General features: G+C 45.7%; 2 protein-coding genes across 8 annotated transcripts in view; one reads left to right on the top strand and one right to left on the bottom strand.

Annotated features, from left to right (window-relative positions):
* MRC2 (mannose receptor C-type 2) overlaps positions 1-8,833 on the top strand; it is a 101,819-nt gene extending 92,986 nt beyond the window's left edge. Inside the window, exons 24-30 of the mRNA XM_020997570.2 lie at positions 2,767-3,005; positions 3,187-3,352; positions 3,548-3,688; positions 5,465-5,584; positions 6,068-6,247; positions 6,853-6,879; positions 7,105-8,833. Of these exons, the coding sequence (XP_020853229.1) occupies positions 2,767-3,005; positions 3,187-3,352; positions 3,548-3,688; positions 5,465-5,584; positions 6,068-6,247; positions 6,853-6,879; positions 7,105-7,325 (1,094 nt within the window). The 3' untranslated portion in view covers positions 7,326-8,833. The remainder of the gene's footprint in view (positions 1-2,766; positions 3,006-3,186; positions 3,353-3,547; positions 3,689-5,464; positions 5,585-6,067; positions 6,248-6,852; positions 6,880-7,104) is intronic.
* Positions 8,834-12,845: 4,012 nt separating this feature from the next.
* Positions 12,846-22,314, bottom strand: part of MARCHF10 (membrane associated ring-CH-type finger 10) — a 191,299-nt gene continuing 181,830 nt past the window's right edge. For 5 of the 7 annotated variants that reach the window (XM_020997650.2, XM_020997654.2, XM_020997651.2 and 2 more), the window contains one exon: positions 12,848-13,888. In XM_020997650.2, the coding sequence (XP_020853309.1) occupies positions 13,478-13,888 (411 nt within the window). In that variant the 3' untranslated portion in view covers positions 12,848-13,477. Of the gene's footprint in view, positions 13,889-17,582; positions 17,626-22,314 lie in introns of all 7 variants that reach the window. The other 2 variants (XM_020997657.2, XM_078155944.1) reach the window with 2 other exon arrangements.

Below are 22,314 nucleotides of genomic sequence, written 5' to 3'. Positions count from 1 at the left end.
GGACACACACACCTGAAAAGCTAACTGATGTGAAGTAATAAATTATTGTTCAGTCATGTCTGACTCTTCATAACCCCATGGACCATAGCACACCAGGCCTGCCCTTCTGTCCTCCAGTGTCTCCTAAAGTCAGTCCAAGCTATGTTTCTTGTTTCTATGATACTCTCTATCCATCTCGTTCTCTACTATCTTCTTTTCCTTTTGTCTTCAATTTTTCCAAACATCAGGGTCTTTTCCAACAAGTACTGTCCTCTCATTATGTGGCCAAAGTATTTAATAAGCTTCAGTATTTATCCTTCCAATGAATAGTAAGAATTAATTTCTTCAGGTATTAATTGATTTGATCTCTTTGCTGTCCAAGGAACTCTCAAATGTCTTTTCTAGCATCACAACTCAAAAGCGCAGATTCGACAGCACTCAGCTTTCCTCGTGGTCCAACTTCCACAGCTATACATTGTTAGTGGAAAAGCCATAGCTTTGAGTATATGAACCTTTGTCGGCAAGGTAATGTCTCAGCTTTTTAGTATGCTGTCTAGATTTTCTATAGCTTTCCTTCCAAGGAGCAAGTGTGTCTTTTCATTTTATGGCTGCAGTCACCACCTACAGTGATGCTGAGCCCAAGAATATAAAATGGGATGCTACTTCCATTTCTTCTTGCTCTGTTTTCTAGGAAGTAATGGCACCAGTTGCCATGATCTTAGTTGTTTTAAATGTTAACCTATAAGCAAGCTTTTACATTCTCCCAGAGGCTTCTTAATTCTTCTCTTTCTACCATCAGAGTGGGTATCATGGGCATATTGATTGTTGATATTTCTCTTGGCAACCTTAATTCTGGCTTTTGATTCATCCAGCCTGGCATTTTGCATGATATACTCTGCATATAAGTTAAATAAATAAAGTGACAATATACAACCTTGTTGTACTCCTTTCCCAATCTTGAACCAATCAGTTGTTTCATGGTTAGTTCTAACTATTGCTTCTTGACCCACATACAAGTTCTCAGGAGACATGTGAGACGATCTGGTACTCCCATCTCTTTGAGGACTTGTCACAATTTGTTGTGATCCACACAACGGCTTTAGTAGAAGCAGAAGTAGATGTTCTTCACGAACTCCTTTGCTTTCTCCATAATCCAGTGAGTTTTGGCAATTTGGTTTCTAGTTCCTCTGCCTCTTCAAAAACCAGCCTGCACTTCTGGTAATTCTTGGGTCACATATTGCTGAAGCCTAGCTTGCAAAATCTTAAGCATATAACCTTGCTGGCATGTGAAATGAGCGCAATTGTTTGGTAATTTGGACATTCCTAGGCATTGCCCTTCTTTAGGATTGGGATGTAAACTGATCTTCTCCAATCCAGTGGCCACTATTGAGTTCTCCAAATTTGCTGGCATATCGAGTGCAGCACTTCAACAGCATCATCTTTTAGGATTTTAAATAGCTCAGCTGGAATTCTATCATCACCTCCACCAGCCTTATTGTTAGCAATGTTTCCTAATGCTGGTTTGACTTCATTCTCCAGGGTGTATGGCTCTAGGGAGGTAACCACACCATTGACTAATGTTAAGATCAGTTCTTTTGTATATTCTTGCCACATCTTCTTAATATCTTCTACTTCTGCTAAGTTCCTACATTTTTTGTCTTTTATCATGCCCATTTCTGCATGAAACATTCCCTTGATATCTCTAATTTTCCTGAAGAAATCTCCTGTCTTTCCCATTCTATTGTTTTCTTCTACTTCTTTTCATTGCTCATTTAAGAAAGTAGTAAATGGTCAATACCAGATGATGGAGACAGATGCCCGCTGGAGCTTAGGAAGAGGGAGAGATTGTTTTGTGGTCAGGAAGGGTTTCTTGTAGACTCTAAGTTGTATGAGGGCAGGACCTTAGCATATAGGTTACCTTTATATGTTTTCCAGTGTCTAACACAATGCTCTGCACAACAGATGCCTGATAAATGTTTTTGGAATGAATGAATGAATGAAGATGAATGTCTTTGTGGAGGAGGTGGGGTTTAAGCTAATGCAAAGGTCCAGTGACATTCCTTCACTGAAAAAATTCAGTGGCTCAGTATTGTCTATGTGATTAAATACAAACTCCAGAGCCTGGAACTCAAGGTCCTCAACTGCTGTGGCCCTGGATCACCTTTCTAAAACCTCATATTTCTTCATGTTACTTCCCTTCAGACACAATAAACTACACTCTCCCTTCACCCCCTTGAGGGCAGGGTCTATCTTATTTTTCAACTTCACAGACTCAAGTCCTAGCATTGTGCCTTGCATATAGTAGTCACTTAATGAATGTTTGTTGAATTCAATTGAGTCTCGAAGAATGGAGGGGATTTAAAAAGGGGGAGAGAAGAAGAGAATATTCCAGGAGCAGGAAGGGTGTGGACTATTAGTGTCAAACTCAAAAAGAAATGGGACCACTAAATCATATCTAAGGATCCCTGCAGTGGAAAGCCACATGTTTTGTTGTATTTTAATTTATTTTTGTTACCTATTTCCCAATTACGTCTTAATCTGATTTGGACAGCACTCAGGAGTGTTGTGTGCCACACATGGTGGGCTGTGTTTGACACCTCTGATGTGGACAAAAGCATAGAGGGGAGAAACCCGTTTAGTCAGAGCTTTCCCACAGGGTATCCTTGGTGCAGGGCCTTCTTGCTGCAGCTAGTGAGTACCCTTCACAACAGCACCCTCTGTACCCCAGGCCAGGATGGGCCCAGGCTCATCTAGCAAAGACTATGCTCAGCTTCCCTCCTCTTGCAGATACTTCACTGAACCCCTCTCCAGATGCCTTACCGCCTGCTCCGGGCACCGAGCTCTCCTACCACAATAGTGTCTTCCGGCTACTGCAGAAGCCTCTTCGCTGGCACGAAGCCCTCCTGCTCTGTGAGAGCCTAAACACCAGCCTGGCTGAAGTGGACAACCCTTACACTCAGGCCTTCTTGACCCAGGCTACCCATAGCCTGCACACCCCACTCTGGATTGGGCTGTCAGAGGAGGAGGTGGGGGTTTCCTATGTCCCCCACCCTAAAGGGGACCCCTGAATTGGACAGCTGATGCTCTCAGTGTTTTAAGTCGTGACTTCTCAGTAATCCCTGATCTATGACCTAGCTCACCATCCCCTTCCCTTGTCTCTTTGACATCTCTCTATATTCCCCTCTCTCTCTGCGTCACCTCATTTAGGGCTCCCGACGTTACTCATGGGTGTTAGATGAACTCAGCTATGCAAACTGGAAGGATGGAGAGCCCCAGCTGCCCGGGGGCTGCGGCTACTTGGATGTGGATGGGACCTGGCGAACGACCAGCTGTGACACCAAACTTCAGGGGGCAGTGTGTGGGGTCAGGCAAGGTCTGTGTTAGGACAGGGCAAAGGAGGGGAGAGGCTGGGGCAGGGGCAGGGGGGAAGGCAGAGGAGAAAAACAGGCACATCCCTAGGTGGGGTATTCCCTGGGGAACAGGGTAGCCTTGTCACCCACAGACATCTTGAAACTCAGATCCTCTTTGCTCTCTTTCTCCCAACCCCCATCTGTGTCCCCACGGGCAGAATTCCAACTCCCTCGAAAGGTGAGCCACTGTCCCCATGCCCTGGCTGACTCAGCATGGATCCCCTTTCGGGAACACTGCTATTCTTTCCACATGGAGCTGATGTTGGGCCACAAGGAGGCGCTGCAGCGCTGTCAGAAAGGTGAGTTGGCTAATACCCTAAGAACACATGGGTACAAGTGCCTATGGAAACTCAAAGCCATTTTGAGTTTCTAACCATTTTCCAAAGCAACTTCACTCCATCTAAGAATCCCCTCCACCATCATCCAGCCTCCATCGGAAGACTTCCAATGATGGTGAACTCAACACACCTCATAAGGATGTCTGTTTCTTTGTGAACAGATCTAACTGAAGACAGCTTTCATGTCCCCTTCTCAAATCTTTTTTTTTTTTGGAATTGGGGTTCAAGTGACTTGTCCAAGGTCACACAGCTAGTATCAAGTGTGTGGTCTGAGGCCGGATTTGAATTCAGGTCCTCCTAACTTGAGGGCCAATGCTCTATCCACTGTGCCATCCAGCTGCCCAAATACTTAAAAAAATTAAAAAAAATTTTTTTTTTAGGCAACTGGGGTTACGTGACTTACCCAGAGTCATACAGCTAGTAAGTGTCAAGTGTTTGGTCTGAGGCTGGATTTGAACTCAGGTCCTCCTGACTTCAGGGCCAGTGCTCTATCCACTTTGCCACCTAGCTGCCCCAAAATCTTCTCTTTTTCAAGATAAACAACCCCACTTCCCTCAGCTGTTTCTTGTATGATGTGGTTTCAAGATTCCACACCATCTTCTGGATGCCATAGCATGTCAGATACAGAATCCAGGACTCAACCCAGTACTCCAGATGGGGTCTGATGAGGGGAGGGCCTCCCTTCTTCTGGCTACTACATTTATTAATAATGCAGCCTACAATTATACTTACTTTTTTAGTAGCCGCATCAAATCATTAGCTTGTATTGATTGGATTGTGGTCCCCTAAGGCCCTTTAGTCAATGTCAATCACACACCTGTGAGGAAGGCAAAGCAAACCAGACAGTGGATCAGTAGAAAAGCAGTGAGAGGCTCTGGGGTAGAAGGGGAGCTTCACTCAGAGTCAGAGGAATTGAGCTCCTCCGCTTACTTCCTGTGTGACCTTATGTAGCTATCTCTCTCTGGGCTCCAGTTGGCTAATCCAACTGAGAAATTGCACTAGATGAAGGGTTCTTAACCTGGAATCAATGAATTTATTTGACATTTTGATAACTATTTCAATGTAATTGGTTTCATTTGTAATTCTATGTATTTTATTTTATGCACACCCAGGCCCCTATTAGGGCAAATAATGAATCCAGGGGAATTAGAACTGCATATTTCCATGGGGCTGGAACCAATCACCATGTTTTATGAAATTATAACTTAGAAAGTGTGAATTCAAATACATGCAACCACTTCACAGAATTATTTGCACTAATTGCAACCTAGCCATTTAAAAACATTTTTCTGAGGAGCAGTCCTAGGTTTCACCAGACTGCCCACATAAGGAGTCAATGACATTTAAAAAATGGTTAAGAACCCTGGGACTGGCTGGTCTCTAAGATCTCTTCTACTTCTTTAATATATTGTGATTCTGATTAGAACCCACGTCTCCTGTCTCTCAGTCCAATGCTATACCATACCCCCACCCCCACACCACATGGTCTGTCTCTTCTTCCTCCTCCTCCTCTTCCTCCTCCTCCTCCTCCTCCTTTCTTAGCCCTAAACCTTCAAACAGTCACTGGGAGTCTTTTGTCCATCAGTGGTAATTCCCCAGAGACCTTTGTCAAAATGATCTTGATCTACTACGCCTCTTGAGCCAGTACTTACCTGAGCAAGGGACTTTGGGGTTGGGGTTGGGAACACAGCAGTCCCATGGTGGGCACTAGAAGTTTGCCTTCATGTCTCTTCCCAGCGGGTGGTGCCATCCTGTCTATCATGGATGAGATGGAGAATGTTTTTGTCTGGGAACACATGCAAAGTACAGAAGGACAAAGTGGAGGAGCCTGGCTAGGCATGAACTTTAACCCCAAAGGTGAGTATTGGGGGCAGAGGATGAAGACGAGTATAATGCCTTAGTCATGAAGGGGAAAAAAACCCCAAGAGACCATGGATCTCCTTCCACTCCACAAAAACTGAGTTCAGGCAGCAAGGGAGATGGCACTAAGGGGCATTTTTCTAAGACAGCTCCTGAGCTGTTCTTGTGGTCATGTTTTGGGATATCAAGTTCAGGAGTCATCAGACCAAGGCTGGGTTCCTGTGGGGGCATATGAATGGTCCAAGGGCCAAATCCCAATTCCTTCCCATTCTATTTTTACTGTACCTTATTATATTATTATGATATAATAAAATAGGACAGGGTATATCCTATCACATATAACGTATTATATCTTAGCGTTCTTATGTTATGTTATAGTTATAACTAAGCCCTCTCTGACCCACAGCTCAGATCTCTGTCTCTTCTCCTCCCCTCCCCATTTCTAACTTCCTAATGCTTTCATTTGGTCTTTCTCCCTAGGGGGCACTTTGGTCTGGCAGGACAACACAGCTGTCAACTACTCAAACTGGGGTCCCCCAGGCTTGGGACCCAGTATGCTCAGTCACAACAGCTGCTACTGGATTCAGAGCAGCAGTGGCTTTTGGCGTCCTGGAGGGTGTACCAACATCACCATGGGTGTTGTCTGCAAGCTTCCCCAGGGTGAGTGAGCTCCTTTCTCTCCCCAAGCTGAATAGAGACACCTCCCCTGTACACAGTGCAGTCACTGGAAGTGTAGAGGGGTGTGTGTGTGTGTGTGTGTGTGTGTGTGCGTGTGTGTGTGTGTGTGTGTGTGTGTGTGTACATGCTCCACAATCTGCAGATGGGCACTAAGGCTAGAGACCCCAGGGAGAAAGTAGAGGCAGCCACGGCTGCTGAGAGCTGTTGACATGACTTTCCCAAACTATGATTCTTCCTCTGCCCTAATGCCCATCTCTCTTCTCAAGTCCAGCAGCATTTACTGTCCCTGCTACTTAAAAAAATAGAATTTCATCAAGAGAGGCCATTGGCAATCCAATCTAACCCAGAGCCTAAAAAGAGTCTCCGTGTTTGACACTTGGGTGATGCCACCTTGTTATCAGTGGGAGTATGTTCATGCCCTGTCCCTTCCACTAGGCTGGAAGCCCCTTGATATAACAAACTGCGTCTTATTTTTTATAATCTCCATCGTGCCCAGTACAGTCAGGGTCTTGTATTAATTAGGTGGCCAGGGGCTAAGTATCTGTTGATTGATTTGCTGTGTCTTTCTTTTTTTTCACCTTTTTTAGTTAAAGAGGGCAGTTTCTCCTCCTCAGGTGAGCAGAATATGGATGGTAAGGCTTCTTCTCCTGACCCAGGAGAGCAAAAACTCTGCAAGCCATGGGGGCATGGGAAGGTGACACTAGGAAAGAACTGAGTAGCCCTCAGCACAGCCTTGGCTGAAGGGGCCCCAAGGTTTCTGAGGAAAGGAGGAGGAAGGGGTGGGGGTGGGAGGTCTGAGGCCCGAGGGCTGAGTGGCTTCTTGTCCCCTCTCTGGGCAGTGCTCCAGGAGAACCCGACGGCCTTGGTGGTGGCGGTGCTGGCAGTCGTGGCTCTCCTGGTCCTCCTGGCTGTGGCCGCACTCTTGTACAAGCGACGGCGCAATCCTGACCGAGGGGCCTTTGAGAGTGCCCGCTATAGCCGCAGCTCCTCTGGCCCCGGGGAGGTGGCTGAGAAGAATATACTGGTGTCTGACATGGAGATGAATGAGCAGCAGGACTAGAGCTTGGGGGCCGTGTCGGGGTGGGGCTGGGCGGGGGGCAGGGCAGGACCAGGGAAGGATGATTAGTGGGAGGCTGCCCAGCCTGTCTAGCTGTGTAATGGGAGAGCTGAGCAGGGACTCTGGGACCTGGGATGGGCTCTGGGCAAGCAGAGTGGAGTGGAGTGAGGAGTGGAGAGCTGGGCTGAGGGTGGCTGTTGATTTTGCTGGACACAGCATCGTGGGCTCCCCTTCTCAGGGGTGTGTGGAATCCTGAGGGAAGCAGGAAAGGGGGTGGGGGTAGATTGCTGCTCAGAGCCAGGGGCTTTGCCTATCCTTTGTGCCTGTTTTCCCTTTAGTCACAGTCCTGGCTTCCCTGCTTACCCACTGTCACCTCTTTGGTCTACAATGTCTTTGGCACCTTCTTCCTGGTTCCTCAGGCAGCTCTAAGTGACCTCTATCCCTCCAGTCTCCCTGATCCTTCCTGTTCTCCTTCCCTACCACAAACCCACTGTCACCTTCTAGTTGTATCAAGTTTTAGGGGAGAGGGAGGCCTCCGTCTCTATCTGGCCAGTCGCTGCTGGATTTTCTGTAGGCCTGATCCCTAGAAATGGTGGAGCCACTCCTCTTGCCCTCCCACGTTTGAATGGAGAATCCTGGGGAAGGGAAGTGGGGAGAAGTTAGGAAGAATGCCTGCTGGCCAGAGGCGCACTGACCCCTAGAACATAGGCCTCTGTAGAACCCAGGGTTAGAATGATGGATGGGGTAGCAATGGATTGAGCTGTCTGGGCATGAGGCACAGCCCCTATGACCAAGCAGCAGCCCAAGGTAGTAATTTCTATCTACTGGGAGTGGCCAACATTGGGGGAGGGGTTGGGGGAGGGGGTTGCTGAGAGACCGACTGAAGGGACTGCTGCACTGGGCACCTTGATCAGCTCCAAGCTGGCCGTCAAGCTGGGCTGAACTGAGCTGGAGGCAGCTCCTGCAGGTCGGGGGAGGGCCTCACTCTAGGGAACCAGTCCCCCATGGGGACTGAAGTTTCTTATCTTCTCCATTCCTGGCTCTCATGGCAGGTTTGGGGGTGGGCAGGTGGGGGAGGACAACAATTCCACTAGTCCTGGGGGAGGGACTGGAGCGGGGCATCAGAGAGGGCAGAGCTGGGTTTCTGTGAGGTTGAAGGTTCCATGATGAGAGCCCTGGACCCATGCATGGTGACCGACATACGCTGTCTAGGGGAGCAGAGAGAAATGGTTCCAGAGCTTACAGAAGAGAAGCTGGGGCCAGCTCAGCTCAGCTCAGCTCAGCTCAGCTCAGCTCAGGAGATTCCATCCAACTATCTTTCAAAGTATCATTTGCAAGTGACAAGAATCCCAGGAAGGCTCAAGCTGGGCCTGGTTACCAGGCACAGGACAATGTGAACATGGACTCAAGGACACGGTCACTTTTTTGTAGTTTTTAATTTTTTAAAAAAGACATTTCATTGTTTCTTAAAAAAAAATAATAAAAGACCTTCAAGAGACTTGAAAAATGAACTTCCTTGTTTCTGTTGTGATAAGGGTTTCCTGTGGAACTAGGTGCCTTCCAATCAGTTTTCTTAAACCGGGCTAACTGGCTGATCTTCATGTTAAATGAGATAACATTTGTAAAGTGCCTTGTAAACCTGAATGTGTAAATGATAGCTATTATCATCATCAAGCTTTAAAACACCACCTTTTTGGAGCTCATATGAACTTTTGAGTTATTTGCTTCTCTCTCCTGCTTTCTAGAACTCTTGATGAGAATTCAAAATCATTGTCCCCTCTTTCCCATGGGGATGCCCTTTTCTGGTCCTGCTCATCTACAAGGAGGTTGGGCTAGAATGTCTTGAAGATTCCTTCCTATTCTCATCTATGCCTTAAAGGCAGCTGGGGGAATCACATACAGAGCTATGCTGGGCCTTTCTATGTATAAGTCCTCATTCTCCTTCTTTTTCTACTTAGTACACCACTTTGGGGATATGAACATTCAGTTGAAAAGATCTTGCCACAAGTTTTAACTTGATGAGTTGAGAGGTAAAAAGCAAAACCTGCCCAGGGCCAGTGGGGCAGAAGATGAAGGTTCTCTGTGCAGCCCTCCTCAGGACAGTGACTGCTTATGAATTGCCACTGTGAATTCTAACCCTTCACTCTAAGACGTAGCTGCCATATTGTTTCTGAGGTTGGGGTGCTAGCTGAGCCAAGGAGGATAAGGTCCCTGCTGTCTGGGTCTCTTCCCTCCCAACCTGTACCCTGCCATGGCAGGAGCTACTCTACCTTGAATGAAGTCCTCAAGAGGAAGGAAAGGAAAAGGAAGGAAAGAAGAGAGGAGGCCAGAGGGGAAGAGACTGGCTCCAAGCTAAAGTGACCACATGTCCTTGATTTGCCTGGCCTTAGTTTTCACCCTTGTGCCTTGACTTCCCAGAAGAAAAGTTGTGTATCTTTGCATTAGCTCCTACCAAAAGCAGAACATCTTTGGACAAGGACTTCTGTTTTCTGAAAAGAGGAAGGAAAGAAAGAAAGAAGGAAGGAGGGGAAAGGGAAAGGAAAGAGGGAAGGAAGATGGAAGGAAAGGAAGAGTGAAACATCAAACATTTACTCTATTTTGAGGTGGACATTTGAAATTTTTAAAAATTCAGAAAATTACACTCAATTCCCTTAGCTTTCACAATTGGGTACTTTCTCCCACTTCCCCTGTCACCTCATGCTGTCATTCCTAGGGAGTGGCTACCAAAGGCGTGACAAGGGCCCTCTGCCTCTTTCACCTCTTCACTTCTCCCAAATTCTGGCAATGTGAATTAAAAGACTTGCTCTGACTGCCCTTTAATGAACAATGCTGGTTTTTTCTTTTTTCTTTTTTCTTTTTTTTAGCCATCAAATAATGGGAAACTGTGTAGGGAACATTTGTGACACTGTGATGTATAATTCATGGCAATGATACATATTTGAAGTCAGTCTGCTGTGTGGTTTTTCCCCACTGAGACCAGGACAATTGCAAAGATGGTGTTTCTAGGTGCTCAGGTAAAATGCCCGAGAAGGCATCTTTCTTCGCTTTTCTGTAGAAAAAAAACTCCAAAATTCTTACAAAAGGCTCACCTACCATATAGTAGGTAGTTCCAACTAAATGGCCTAAACCTTGGAACATAGTGCGGAAGGACTCAGCTGTCTGGATCCCTTTCCATACATAGTCTTTTCAAATTCTGATGAACTTTACAGAATCCTATTTTAAATGCCCAAAGGTTTTTTGTTTTGTTTTCCCTTCTACTGCTTGGGCACTGACTCTAGCTGGAGTCAGAGGACCTGGGTTCAAATCTCACTTGTGATGCTAACTAGCTGTGTAACCTTAAGCAAGTCACATCCTCCTTAAACCTGCTTCTTCATCTGCAAAATAAGGTTGAGCAGATATAGCCTCTGAAGTTCTTTCCAGTTCTAGAGATCCTATGATCCTGTTTATTTTCAAAATAAAAGCTTGGTTTCCCATGGCATTCCAAAGGTCTTGTGTTGCGTGCAAAATAACCAGCTCGAGATTTTCAGAATTCCTCTTACAACCTAATGAAGTCTTCAACCTCCATCATGCCTATTTTAGGAGGCTAACAGGTCCCATCAATATTCAAAAGATGTCACTTTGTTTTCATGTGTTCTCAGGGAGAATGGGCTGTCTGGCTGAAGGAAGTTCGTGTTTTTTAGGTCTATCTTTGTAATTAATTGTATGGCAGACCTTGTTCTGCCATTCAGATGACAGAAGAAATGAGGTTGATTGTGGAGTAATTTTAACTAGAATTATAAATAAATTTTCATGGGTTCCTTTTGGCCTTACATTTTAGTCTGAGTACCTTTTAAAAATAAAAGCTTGTGCTCTGAGCAGCAGTGGGGAGGGGGAATAAAGGGGTTGCTATGGCAGCAGGTGGCAGTCGGGGCTGAAAGCCCAAATTGCCAGCATGGGGATGAGGGAACTTGGGAGGAAACACCCTCTACATCTGGGTCTCGGCCAGATGTGAAGGAGAATCTCTTCTCCTTTTCCACCCCTCTCTCTATAATATTTATCTCCATTTAATCTTTTCTCCTCCCTCCTTTCTCTTTCCCCTTTCTTCCCCATCCCTCCACACTCTTCCTCCCCACTGCATACATAAACACTGTCTCTCTTGTTTCTCCCCCACTTTACCTTCTCTGGCTTTTCCTTATCCTAGGTCATGTCTTCAGGCCCATACTCAGAAAATTATGATGCTGGGAAATGGGGACTCTTGCTGCCTCCTCCTAATGCCTAGCACCAATTCAATGGCCTTTTCTGAATCCGCATCCTTCCTGACCTCTCTGCAGCTTTTGGCACTGTTAACTCCCCTGTCCTTCCAGACGTTCTCTTCTGCATTTTAGTGAGACTGTCCTCTCCCTTTCCTTAACCAGCTGCGATATGCCCACTAACTATCCCAGCCAAAGTTCTGTCCTGCACCTGCTCCTCTCTTCTCTCTATACTTTTATTTGGTGATCTCATCAATTCCCATAGGTTCAATTATCAACTCTACGCAGATAACTCACAGATCTGTATGTCCATCTCCAAGTGTCCTGACTTCGTTTCACATCACCAACTGCCCACTGGACATTTGAATGAGTATGTTAGAGATCTCAAACTCTTCCAGATTTCCCAGTCTTAAAGGTTCAAAATTTTGGTGCCATCCTCAATTCCTCATTCTCACCCTACATATCTACTAATTTGCCAAATCTTATTTCCGTCTCCACAATCAATATCTCTCACATGTCTTACCCCTTCTACTAGCCACTAGCCTCACCACCTCAACAGGTCTATTGCAAGAGCTGCCTAACTTTTCCACTGTCTCAAGCCTCTTCCCACTATAATCCCTACTCCTCTCAGCCACCAATGTGTCTGATCATGCCAATCCCCCATTCAAAGAAAATCATCTAGTGGCTCCCTATTACTTTTATTTGACATGTAAGGTCTTCACTACTTGGTCTCTTCCTCCCTTTTCAATATCTCACAGTATCTCTCCATGCACACTATGGATCCCCCTAACACACAATGCTCCATGTCCCATCTCTGTATCTTTGCACTGGCTGTCCCCTTTGCCTGGAATGCTCTCCTCCTTACCCTGCCTCTTGGCTTCCTTCAAGACTCAAGCATCACCTCCTATATGAGACTTCTTTTGGTCCCCCTCAGTTGTTTCTGCTTTCCCATCCAAGTTTACCTTGTGCCTGCTTTATGTGTCTTGCATATAGTTATATATGTTACCTGCTGTCTCCTGATAGAATGTAAGTTTTCTGAGGGCAGAGACTTTCATTTTGGTTTTTAGCACCCTCCTTCCTCTCTGCCTGGTGCCTAGCACAGTGGCTGGGACAGGTAAGCCCTTAGTAAATACATGCTATTAGAACCATGGTGATAGGACCTAGCAGATCTCAAGGGAGGTCAATCCCAGAGGCAGGGCTGCTGGAGATTATGGATGTACCTGGTGATGTCCCTGCACACTGGGGTCAGGGCAGAGCATGGATAAAGTTTCCCCTGTCCCTAGAAAAGAAGGCACCATACCTTAGGCTGCTAGGCCAGTGCCCAAACATCTCCAGCAGGCCTCTGCTCAGGCCCAATGTCTGTTTTGGTTCCTTGGACTCTCTTTTGCCGGAGAGCTTCTTGAAATGTGGTTCAGACTTGGGGATCTCAAGGAGTTCTCTCCAGTCAAGATCTTTTATACCACAGGGAGTCAAGGTATTAAGGGAAGGATCTGGAAGGTTTAAGGGATAAGGATGAAAACACTCTAGAGTGAACAGAACCCTGGGGCCTCTAAGAAACTTGATGACTGGCCGCCAGCTGTGGTAGCTATCCCAGGATCCAGACTGTCTCAGGCCACTGACCTTACAGACGCTTGTCTCTTAGGTGGTGGAATACAGAGGAGGAGGAGGCAGGAGGGTGACTTGTGCTACCCTCTGGGGCCTGGGCCCTAAGTCTGTGGAGACTGAAAGAAGAACTAAATAAAGTGGGTGAATAAACTCAGTTTGCTGAACGCTTGTGCCACTGCCAGGTTTCCATTCAGTGTGGAGTAGATGGGCAGTGCCGGGAGAGGACCCCAAGATCCCACTGTGCCCACCAGGGTAGCTAAGTGTCCTCGAAGAGAGCCCACCTCCTAAGGTGAGGAAGCAGGTGACCCTGGGCTTCTGAGCTTAAAAGGTGACAGCAGAGCAGCGTGGGGTTGTCTGGGCTGTCCCCACTATGTGTAGGGAGTTGCTGGAGGGACTGACTGGGCAGGAGGAGGAGATAATGAGGAGATAGCTCACCACTAGCTGCTCTGCACCATGGTATTCCAAAGTTAGTGTTAGTTGGTGTTGCTGTTTTAAAATACTCAAGCCAGACCCCAGAAAGAGATGGGTGTAAAGTACAAATGTGAACTGCATACTCATTGGTTTCTGTTTCAGTAAAAAGGAGGAAAGAAGGCACACATGGGGAGCACAGAGAAGGTAGCTGGGTAGAGGGGACCCCCACTGACATTGAGCTCCACGACCACCCTCCTCATTAGATGAACCGGCTGTTGCTTTGGAATATACTGTTTTCATTACCGTCTCCTGAATCCGAATCTAGAAAGCAAAGAAGATCCTCTTAGACAGTTCTGGCCACATCTACCACATAGACTATATGGTCTGAGGTCAGTCAGTCAGTCAACTAGCATTTATTAAGCATCTATTCTGTGCCAGGCACCGTGCTAGCATTGGAAGGATTCAGTTAGTAAGGCCTCAGTCAGATGACAAAGAGGATGTCCATATAAACACTCATTACCCTCTGGCCCATTCCTGCCCAGCAGCCACATTGTTATTCCATAAAGCAGCTGAGGATTGTGGAAAATCAGGACTAGTCATTCCTACCAGTGGGCCTCCTTCTTCAGAGGACTTTCTGTTGAAGTTACAAGGGACCCTGGTTCTTTTCCCTGAGTTCTCACCTACCTGGAAATCCTTGGCCTTGGAGGCAGGTTTATTTTGTTTTTTGTTTTTCAAATCTTGAGACATTGTAGATTTCGAGAATGAAAAGGTCAAGGGGACTTTTTCTAGACATTCAGATTCTAGCCAATAACTTCCTTGGTCCAGGGAAACCATGCAGTGACCAAGAGGCAATAGTGATAAGGACAAATGGGGTGGAGGGAGGTGAAGTGGAAGGTGGGATGTGGGGAGGAAAGAGGGTCTTGGGACAAACTGTTTTGAGTTGATTTTACTCTGTGGGGAATTTGGGGTCTTATCCTAGTCCCATTCTCATGTGTTTTTAAAGTAGATGCTTCTAGCCTGGTTAGAAATAATTTCTAGTTGTTGAAAGGAACTGTCCTATTGGTCACCCTCAAGTTAGCTTTTAGACCATGGAATCTTGGAAAGGGAATTGAACACAGGTGGGAAACCCAAGAGCTTCTAAGTCCTCTGGAGCGTGTCAGTGTCTCTGGCTCCCAAACTCAAGTGCCTGGAGCCATTTGCTTTTGAGTTAACATGACTATGACATGCTGAGAAGGTCCTGTCCTGGCTCTTGCCCATCCCAGGTCTGCCTGAGGGGACTGCAGATTTGTGGTAGAATAATTGTTTCCTTTCTGCAGCAATCAGGGCTTGGCTGTCACTGAAAATCATCTTGTACCCAGCTGGAAGGCATTCGTCAGTGACCTCTCCAGAACAGCTTAGCAGCTGAGTCATGGCACAATATGAAGGTTGTCAAATCTGGGCACACACATTGCTCCCTCCCCAAGAGTAACAATCTTACAGTCGTGTTTGCAGCGAAACCACTTGGCCATGGGTGGAGGTGAGGCTCTTCACTCCAACACCATCAACTAGGAGTAAGAGAGGAAGGGCACTGTCTTATTGGCACTACCCAATAAGAAGGCCTTATCAGGCAGCCCAAGAGTGCCACCGAGGTTGGGCAGCCTTGGACCCCACCTGGTTTGCTCGTATCCCTGTCTGAATCAGGCTAGAATGGATGGATTACTGCTTTAATTGAACTGAGTCTACGGACCTTAAGGCAGAGCTAGCAGCCGGGTCAGTCATTCCTGGCACATGTAGCTGGGGAGAACTGGAAGCATATGGTTTAGCTATCGGCTGTTGTGATCATTCGGCTCTGGGAAAGAAGCCAGAGATGAGCTGCATCTATCCAGAGAGGCAGCACACATCCCCTGGCGCGGCATCGGACTCCCTTTTCTTTGCTGAGTTCACCAGTGTATGCCATTTATGCTACCTTAGTAGTAACTGGAGGGTGGTAGAAGGTGGCATGCTGTTGGGGACGGAGTTGGAAGGGGTATTGGGGTCTCCCTTCTCCCCCCCACCGCTGTTTACTGAGTTTCACGGCATTTATAGAGAAGAGAAACAGACTTTAGCTTCAAATTTTAGCTGATGTTTAGTGCCGCCAAGCTGACTCAGTTCTCTGAGAAGGGGCACGAACCCTCCAAGCAGATGGAGCCTCTGAGGAAGGCTCTATAACAATAGAAGCAACATTAGAGAGCGTGGATGAAGACCCAGCTGGACTAGGTCCCCTCCTTCCCTTCTTCAAGGATGGAAATTCCGAGTTATATTTGTTATATTTCCAACCTTCAGGGGACAGTTATGCCTCAGATAAACTGTTTCCAGTGGGCACTATGGCCTTGGGGCATTCTGGTCTAATCTCCTGATTTTCAGCGATTGGGTCACAATGGCCTCTCAGAAATAAGAGTGTCTGATTTCCATGGTTAAGAAGGAAAGGGCAGGAATAGGTTCGGCATTGATCCTCTCCCCAGGATTCCTAAGTACAACTATCTGTGATGACCCATAGTAGACACTAGGGGTCATTACAGCCCTATCTAGCTGAACCCAACCAAAATAACTAAATAAATAAATTGCAGCTAGAGTTCCATGAAGACTTGACAGAGAGAGGAATGAAACTGGTGGGAGGGGTCAGAGTCTGAACAGGACGGTTTGGTCAGCACATCCAGCCACCCTACTACAGAGAGGGAGCCACAGGTGAACAAACGGTCATCCTAAACAGCCTCAAAGACCAGTGTGCAAGCTCCAAGCTAGTTTCATTTTGCAGTCATTCCTGTCCAAGTGTTTGTGCAGAAAGAGTTTAATTCAAAGTGCCATGACTGGCAAAAGCGAGTGAGCTCATCTGAGCAGAGTACTATATGGCTGCGTAGAAGGTTTTAAAAAAATGACTAAGAATGATGTGTGTGCGTGTGGAGAAATGTATTTGAAATACCTATCTCGTGTGTTCACTTCCCTGCACTCCTTCTGCCAAGAGGCAAACAAGAGCAAGCCTTCTGTTTTTGCTGAGGGAAACAATGCTGGGGGTTTGGGAGGGCCTATCCACAGGAATGTTTCTCCCTCTTCCTCCTTGGTTAGCCAGGGAGCTGGGGAGGAAGGACACTCTATTTGGTTACACCAGAGGCAAGTAACTGATGTCCCAAAGAGATAATCTTGACGACTTTGGTCCAGAGTGCTAGTGACAAGTCCAATCGGAACATGAGGCCTTGTCCTTCTTAATAAAGTAAAGCATGTGAATGAAGGGAGGTGCCTGCCCTACATTCTTTGAAAACTGGGCAGGTGGTTCCCGAATCACAGGCAGGGACTTTAGTTACTGTCACAAATGCATCTTCATCAGGCTGATGAATGAACTGGAGCCAAGAAGTTCCTCCTTATTTCCCACTTAAATACTTTCCTTCTGCTTTAAGTCCAGCTTCCCTTGCTGGATCTTCCTTGTTCACAGAGAACTGGCAAGAAATGGGTTAGGAAAGAGGTTCTACCAGCATGTTGGTCACTTCTTGGGGGGCACAAGCTAGTGCCACTTTCTTGGAGACCAGAAGAGTGACTTGACCAACCCAAATGGAAAAAGAGAAACTCAGCTTGTGAGAAAGTCAACACAATGTCAAGCATGTGATGAGCTTAACTAATGGGTAGGCAACTTTCATTGCAGGATCTGAAACCCACTCCCACAACCCAGAAGCCTCTCCAGGCACTACATAATCGAGAAGGCCCAGCACACAGTGAATGCAGATGTCAAGGGATGGGCAGCAAGTCATCTTCTGTGCCCCAGTAGCCTCTTCCCCTTGATGGGCTTCTTCTCTTGTTTTCAGCATCAAGTAAAATTCTTATCTGCTCTGCATTTAATGCACTCAGACTTGCCTTCCTGATTATTTTCTTTAGATCTAATTTCCCAAGCTTTGTTTGGTTATTTTTGCCTCTGGGTGGTGTTCATTACTTCCTTCCATGGCATCAGGCCCAACACAGAAACAGAGAAACATTCAATAAGCAAAGCAGTGCTGACCCCCAAACCTACTTTCACTTTCTTCCGGTCTGGTTTGTGGGTAATTTCTTGCCAACTATGAGAAAGAAGATAAGAAGAAATGAATTCTTTTCCAGCACACTAGTGAACAGATGAAAAATTCTCTAGTCCCAAGAATGTGTCTTACATCACTTCCAAGAGGACAAGGTAAATAAGGTGAGACTATTTGGGCAGTGTTAAAATTCAGCATAAACTAGGAGCCACCTAATGTCACACATACAGGTATAAGCACTCATAACTGAGCTCATCTGCTGTTCAAACTTTTTAAATTTGGCAATGTGAAAAGTAAACTTACCTCAACCCCTAGAACCAGGTTTTGACAATCAGAAGAGCCTAAATAGGCCGCAGGAGTGAAGGGTGCATTAATTGCTAAGGGCCTCAGCACTGAGTTTTTAAAGAATCATTGCTTTCTCCTCCTAGCAGGAAGCAGCAGGCTGTGGGGGTTCCCAGGATTGCTGGGGCTTTGTTCTAAGTTTATAACACTTCCACACTACAATCAGGGACAGAGTCTCCAGCACAGCCTCAGCAGGAGCCCATTATGCCACTAGGCAAGGATTTGGTCTCCCTATGTTCACTGGCTGGTGTCCTATACCTTCAATAAGATCAGATTTGTAACGGGGACAGTAAAACTTCCTAGAAGAAATGAGACAAGGAGGGGCCCCAAAAAGCCTTGTGCAACCAGGGCAACAATGAGGTCCTGCTGGAGAGGCCTCTTGGAGGCCTTTTTGTCTCAAAAGGAAAATGGGAATGGAAAAACTGTAAAAAAAAAAAAACCAAAAACCCCAAATACCCTACTCACTAAAAGGTCCATAGTGAGTGTGCCTTAGAATAGGGGATGGGAAGGAAAAACATTTCATCCAGAGTAAGTAGCACTTTGCATAATTAGTTAGTAAATTGTAAATTCTGTCTGGGCCCAATCACTCTTTCTATTTTTTCGCTCTAATGGGGTTGTGAGATGACCTGAAATTGCTTTTAGTCTCTTGGGCTTACAGGAGGAACTAAGGGGCTAAGTTGCCACAAGTCAGCTATCAAACCAGCTGAGAACAGAGGGGACTTCCAGGATGGTGGTTCTTATGAAAATTCCACTAGGAAGCTTCTACAGGAAGGCCAGTGGGGTACTTTTTCCCTACTGGATCATGGCTGGGGATTCGTGGGCTTAGAATTAAAAAGGACCATAGTGGTCACTTGGTCCTCCCAGTATAGAAGTCTCATCTATAGCATCACTGAAGAGTAGTCATGCAGCCCCTATGTGAATACCTCCAATGTCAGAAGAATCATTGCTTTATAAGGCAGCATATTCCATTGTTGGGCAGCTCAAATTGTTAGGAAGTTCATCCTTGAGCCCAAATAAGCCTTTCTGGTAACCTCCACCCACTGGACCTAGTACAAATGAAGTTAAACTGAATAAACATAACCCTGTTTCTACATGACAGTCCTTTCAATATTGAAAAACAGCTCTCACTGCCTTCCCTTTTGAAGCTCTCTTGTGTCTGCTTTGTGTGAATCTTACATATACTTATTTGTATTCATGTTATCTCCCACACATGAATGTAAGCTTCCTGTGAACAGGGCCCGTTTTTTCTTTTTTTCTTTGTAACCTCAGCTTTTAGAACAATTCCTGGAATATAGCTGTTGTTCAGTCATTTTTCAGTCATGTCTAACTCTTTGTGACCCCACTGGGTTTTTTGGTTTTATTTTTGTTTTATTTTTTGGCTAGGCAATGGGGTTGAGTGACTTGCCCAGGGTCACACAGCTACCAAGTGTCAAGTGTCCAAGGCCGGATTTGAACTCAGGTCCTCCTGATTCCAGGGCCGGGACTCTATCTACTGCACCACCTAGCTGCCCCTCCATTGGGGTTTTCTTGATAAAGACACAAGAGTGATTTGCTATTTCCTTCTCCAGCTCATTTTACAGATGAGGAAACTGAGGCAAACAGGGTTAAGTGACTTGCCCAGGATCACACAGCTAGTAAGAGTCTGAGGCCAGATTTGAACTTGGGAGGATGAGTCTTCCTGATTCCAGGCCTGGTACTCTATCTACTGTGCCACCTACCAGCCCCAAAGATATAGATTAGTTAGCACTTAATAAATGCTGACTGATTACTGTGCCTCCTTGCTGAAAAACAAGGTAAAGACTCAACTTGGATGACTTCTCTAGTTTCTAGTGGATAAGGAGGAATAAAAGGGGATTTTTCACTCTTTAATGCCTCTTTGGCCTTATCCTCAAGTTGTGAGTATTTTTCTAGGGGGAAATGCGGAGAATTAATTCAAGCCACAGCGTGAACCTGACAAAAACAATTTGACTTCACATTTCCATTTCCCTGCCTCACGGAGGGGTGGTTGGTCACTTGTAGTCATTGCTCAGGGACTTTCTAAATAAATTTGAAGTAGGAATGGAAGAGAATTGTATAATCCTCTCTCCTTAAGATTCCTCAGAGATAGAAGACTCAAGATCTCACATTCAGTTCTTTTGGTTTGTCCCATTGGTTAATGTTTTCCCCATATTTGCTTTATAATCCCTATGGTTAACGTTGCTTCTGTCAGCACTCTGACGATTGGGCCATCTGTAACCTACATCAGCCTGAAGTCTTTGAAGTACAACAGGCAGTAAAACATTCTTAAAAAGATGAGGGATCTTGAAAATGACGCTGCAGAAAAGCTAGCAAAAGATTGTTTCCTGTTCTTGTACTGTCTCTTTTAGGAAACGCTGTCACAGTGAAAATCAAGGAGTGGTTAAGCACAGATAAGAATAGATCAGAGAAGGGAAAAGATTCTGGGGTTGATACTGTGACATAAACTCAACACGTTTTCTTTATTGGGAGCTAGATATATCTCAGGGGAAGACTTTAGCTTAAAAATACAGAAAAATTGAGGAAAAGTGTGGTGGTAGGGAGGTGGCAGAATCCCATTACAAATACTTTCAGTCCAATGTTTCCAATAAGAGAGCAGCAGAGGAATCTGGAGAACCCAGCCATCACTCAGGTCCTGACAGAATTTAAAACATGCTTCCCACTGCTCAGTTACATTGTCCCAGACTACAAGAAATGATGCTACCTGACAAGCTTTAGGCAAAAGGGTGAAAACAAAGGAGAAGAGAAGACGTGCATATGGTTTGGGGGGCCTGGAGGTCATCGCTGACCAAGGCATCTCTCTCATACAACCCCTCCTCCACATTTACACGGCCACCGCCTTAGTTCAGCCCTCACCTTCACTACACTAAGGGCCTTCTAATGGTCCCCCTGCCTCAGATCTCTCCCCATTCTAATCCATTCTCCACTCAGCTGCCCAGGTGATTTTTTTAACACCTCAGCGTGAGCTTGTCCCCCTTCAGTTCAGCAAGTTCCAGGGACTCCTTCTTACCTCCAGGATCACATATAAAGTCTTCTGTTTAGCATTTAAAGCTCTTCATAACCTGGGCCATTCCTAGCTTTCTAGTTTTCTTATGCCTTACTCTCCTCCATGTATTCTATGACTCAGCTACACTGGTCTCATTGCGGTCTCTTAACAACAACAACAAGAAATATAATAATAATAATAATAATAATAATAATAATAATAATAACTATCATTTCTATAGCACTTACGTGCCAGGCACCATGCTAAGTGCTTTACAGTTATTATCCCATGGATCCTCACAACAATCCTGGGAGGTAGGTGCTATTATTGTCCCCATTTTAAAGGTGAGGAAACTGAGGCAAACAGAGATGAACTGACTTGTCCAGAGTCACACAGCTAGTAAATGACGAAGACTGGACCTGAACTCAGGTCTTCCTGACTCTAGGCCCAGCGCTATGTGCACTATGGCGCCACCTAGCATCCCCAAACTCCATCTCTTGCCCTCATGCCTTTGTACTTGTCCTCCATGCTCTGCTCCTCACTTCTACCTCTTACTTTCTTCAGCTTCCTTTAGAACTCAGCTTAAATCTTACCTTCTGTAGCAGGCCTTTCCTCATCCCCCACAGTGGCTAATTCCTTTTCCTTTCAGACTAACTCCCATCTGCTCTGTATATATTTACCTGTATACATATATACCTAGCTTATACTTATATATACTTAGCCATTTGCATGTTTTCTCCCCCATTAGAATGTAAGAGCTTCCTAAAGGCAAAGACCATGTCATTTTGCCTATCTTTGTATCCCCTGCACTTAGCAGAGTGCCTGGCATGTTGTAAGGACTTAAATTCCTACTGACTGAGCCACTGACCCACATCTAATGCCACTCACAGTCAATGGCGCAGGGTGCCCATCCCATGCTAGATGTCTTTCTAATATGGGACCACCTGAGACCAATGCTGGTCGACTTTCTCAAGGCCTCAGGGGAAGAGGATTCTGGAAATTTGAAAACTAGGTAGATCCTTGAATACTACTACTTTATGCGTGACTCCAAGGAAAGGGTATTTTCTTTGTCTAGGGACAAACTCCATTAGTCTTTCACATTCCTAGTGCAGCAGCATCAGTGGGGAGATGCCTTATGAAGTTTTAAATGATGCTTAAGACCCTTGTGCCCCTCTCTGATTACTGGCAAAACGTTGGACAACAGGAGCTTTGGTGTATGTTTGAATACTAATCTAGATGATGGCTTCATAGGAAGGACCTCAGAGGCTGCCTACTTCTCTGCAGCACTGCCAGAACCAGGCTGGATGCTAGTTGATGCTAATCACTAAACTTATTAATCATTCTCTTTCCTGATACCAGCTATAGCATTTTCCTTAGACAATAACAGTTCT

This window comes from Phascolarctos cinereus, unplaced genomic scaffold (genome assembly GCF_003287225.1).
Source record: "Phascolarctos cinereus isolate Bilbo 61053 unplaced genomic scaffold, phaCin_HiC Scaffold_5;HRSCAF=322, whole genome shotgun sequence".
In the NCBI taxonomy this organism is placed as follows: Eukaryota; Metazoa; Chordata; class Mammalia; order Diprotodontia; family Phascolarctidae; genus Phascolarctos; species Phascolarctos cinereus.
Note: the sequence above shows the minus strand (reverse complement) of the source record. Positions and strands in the feature narration are given on the sequence as shown.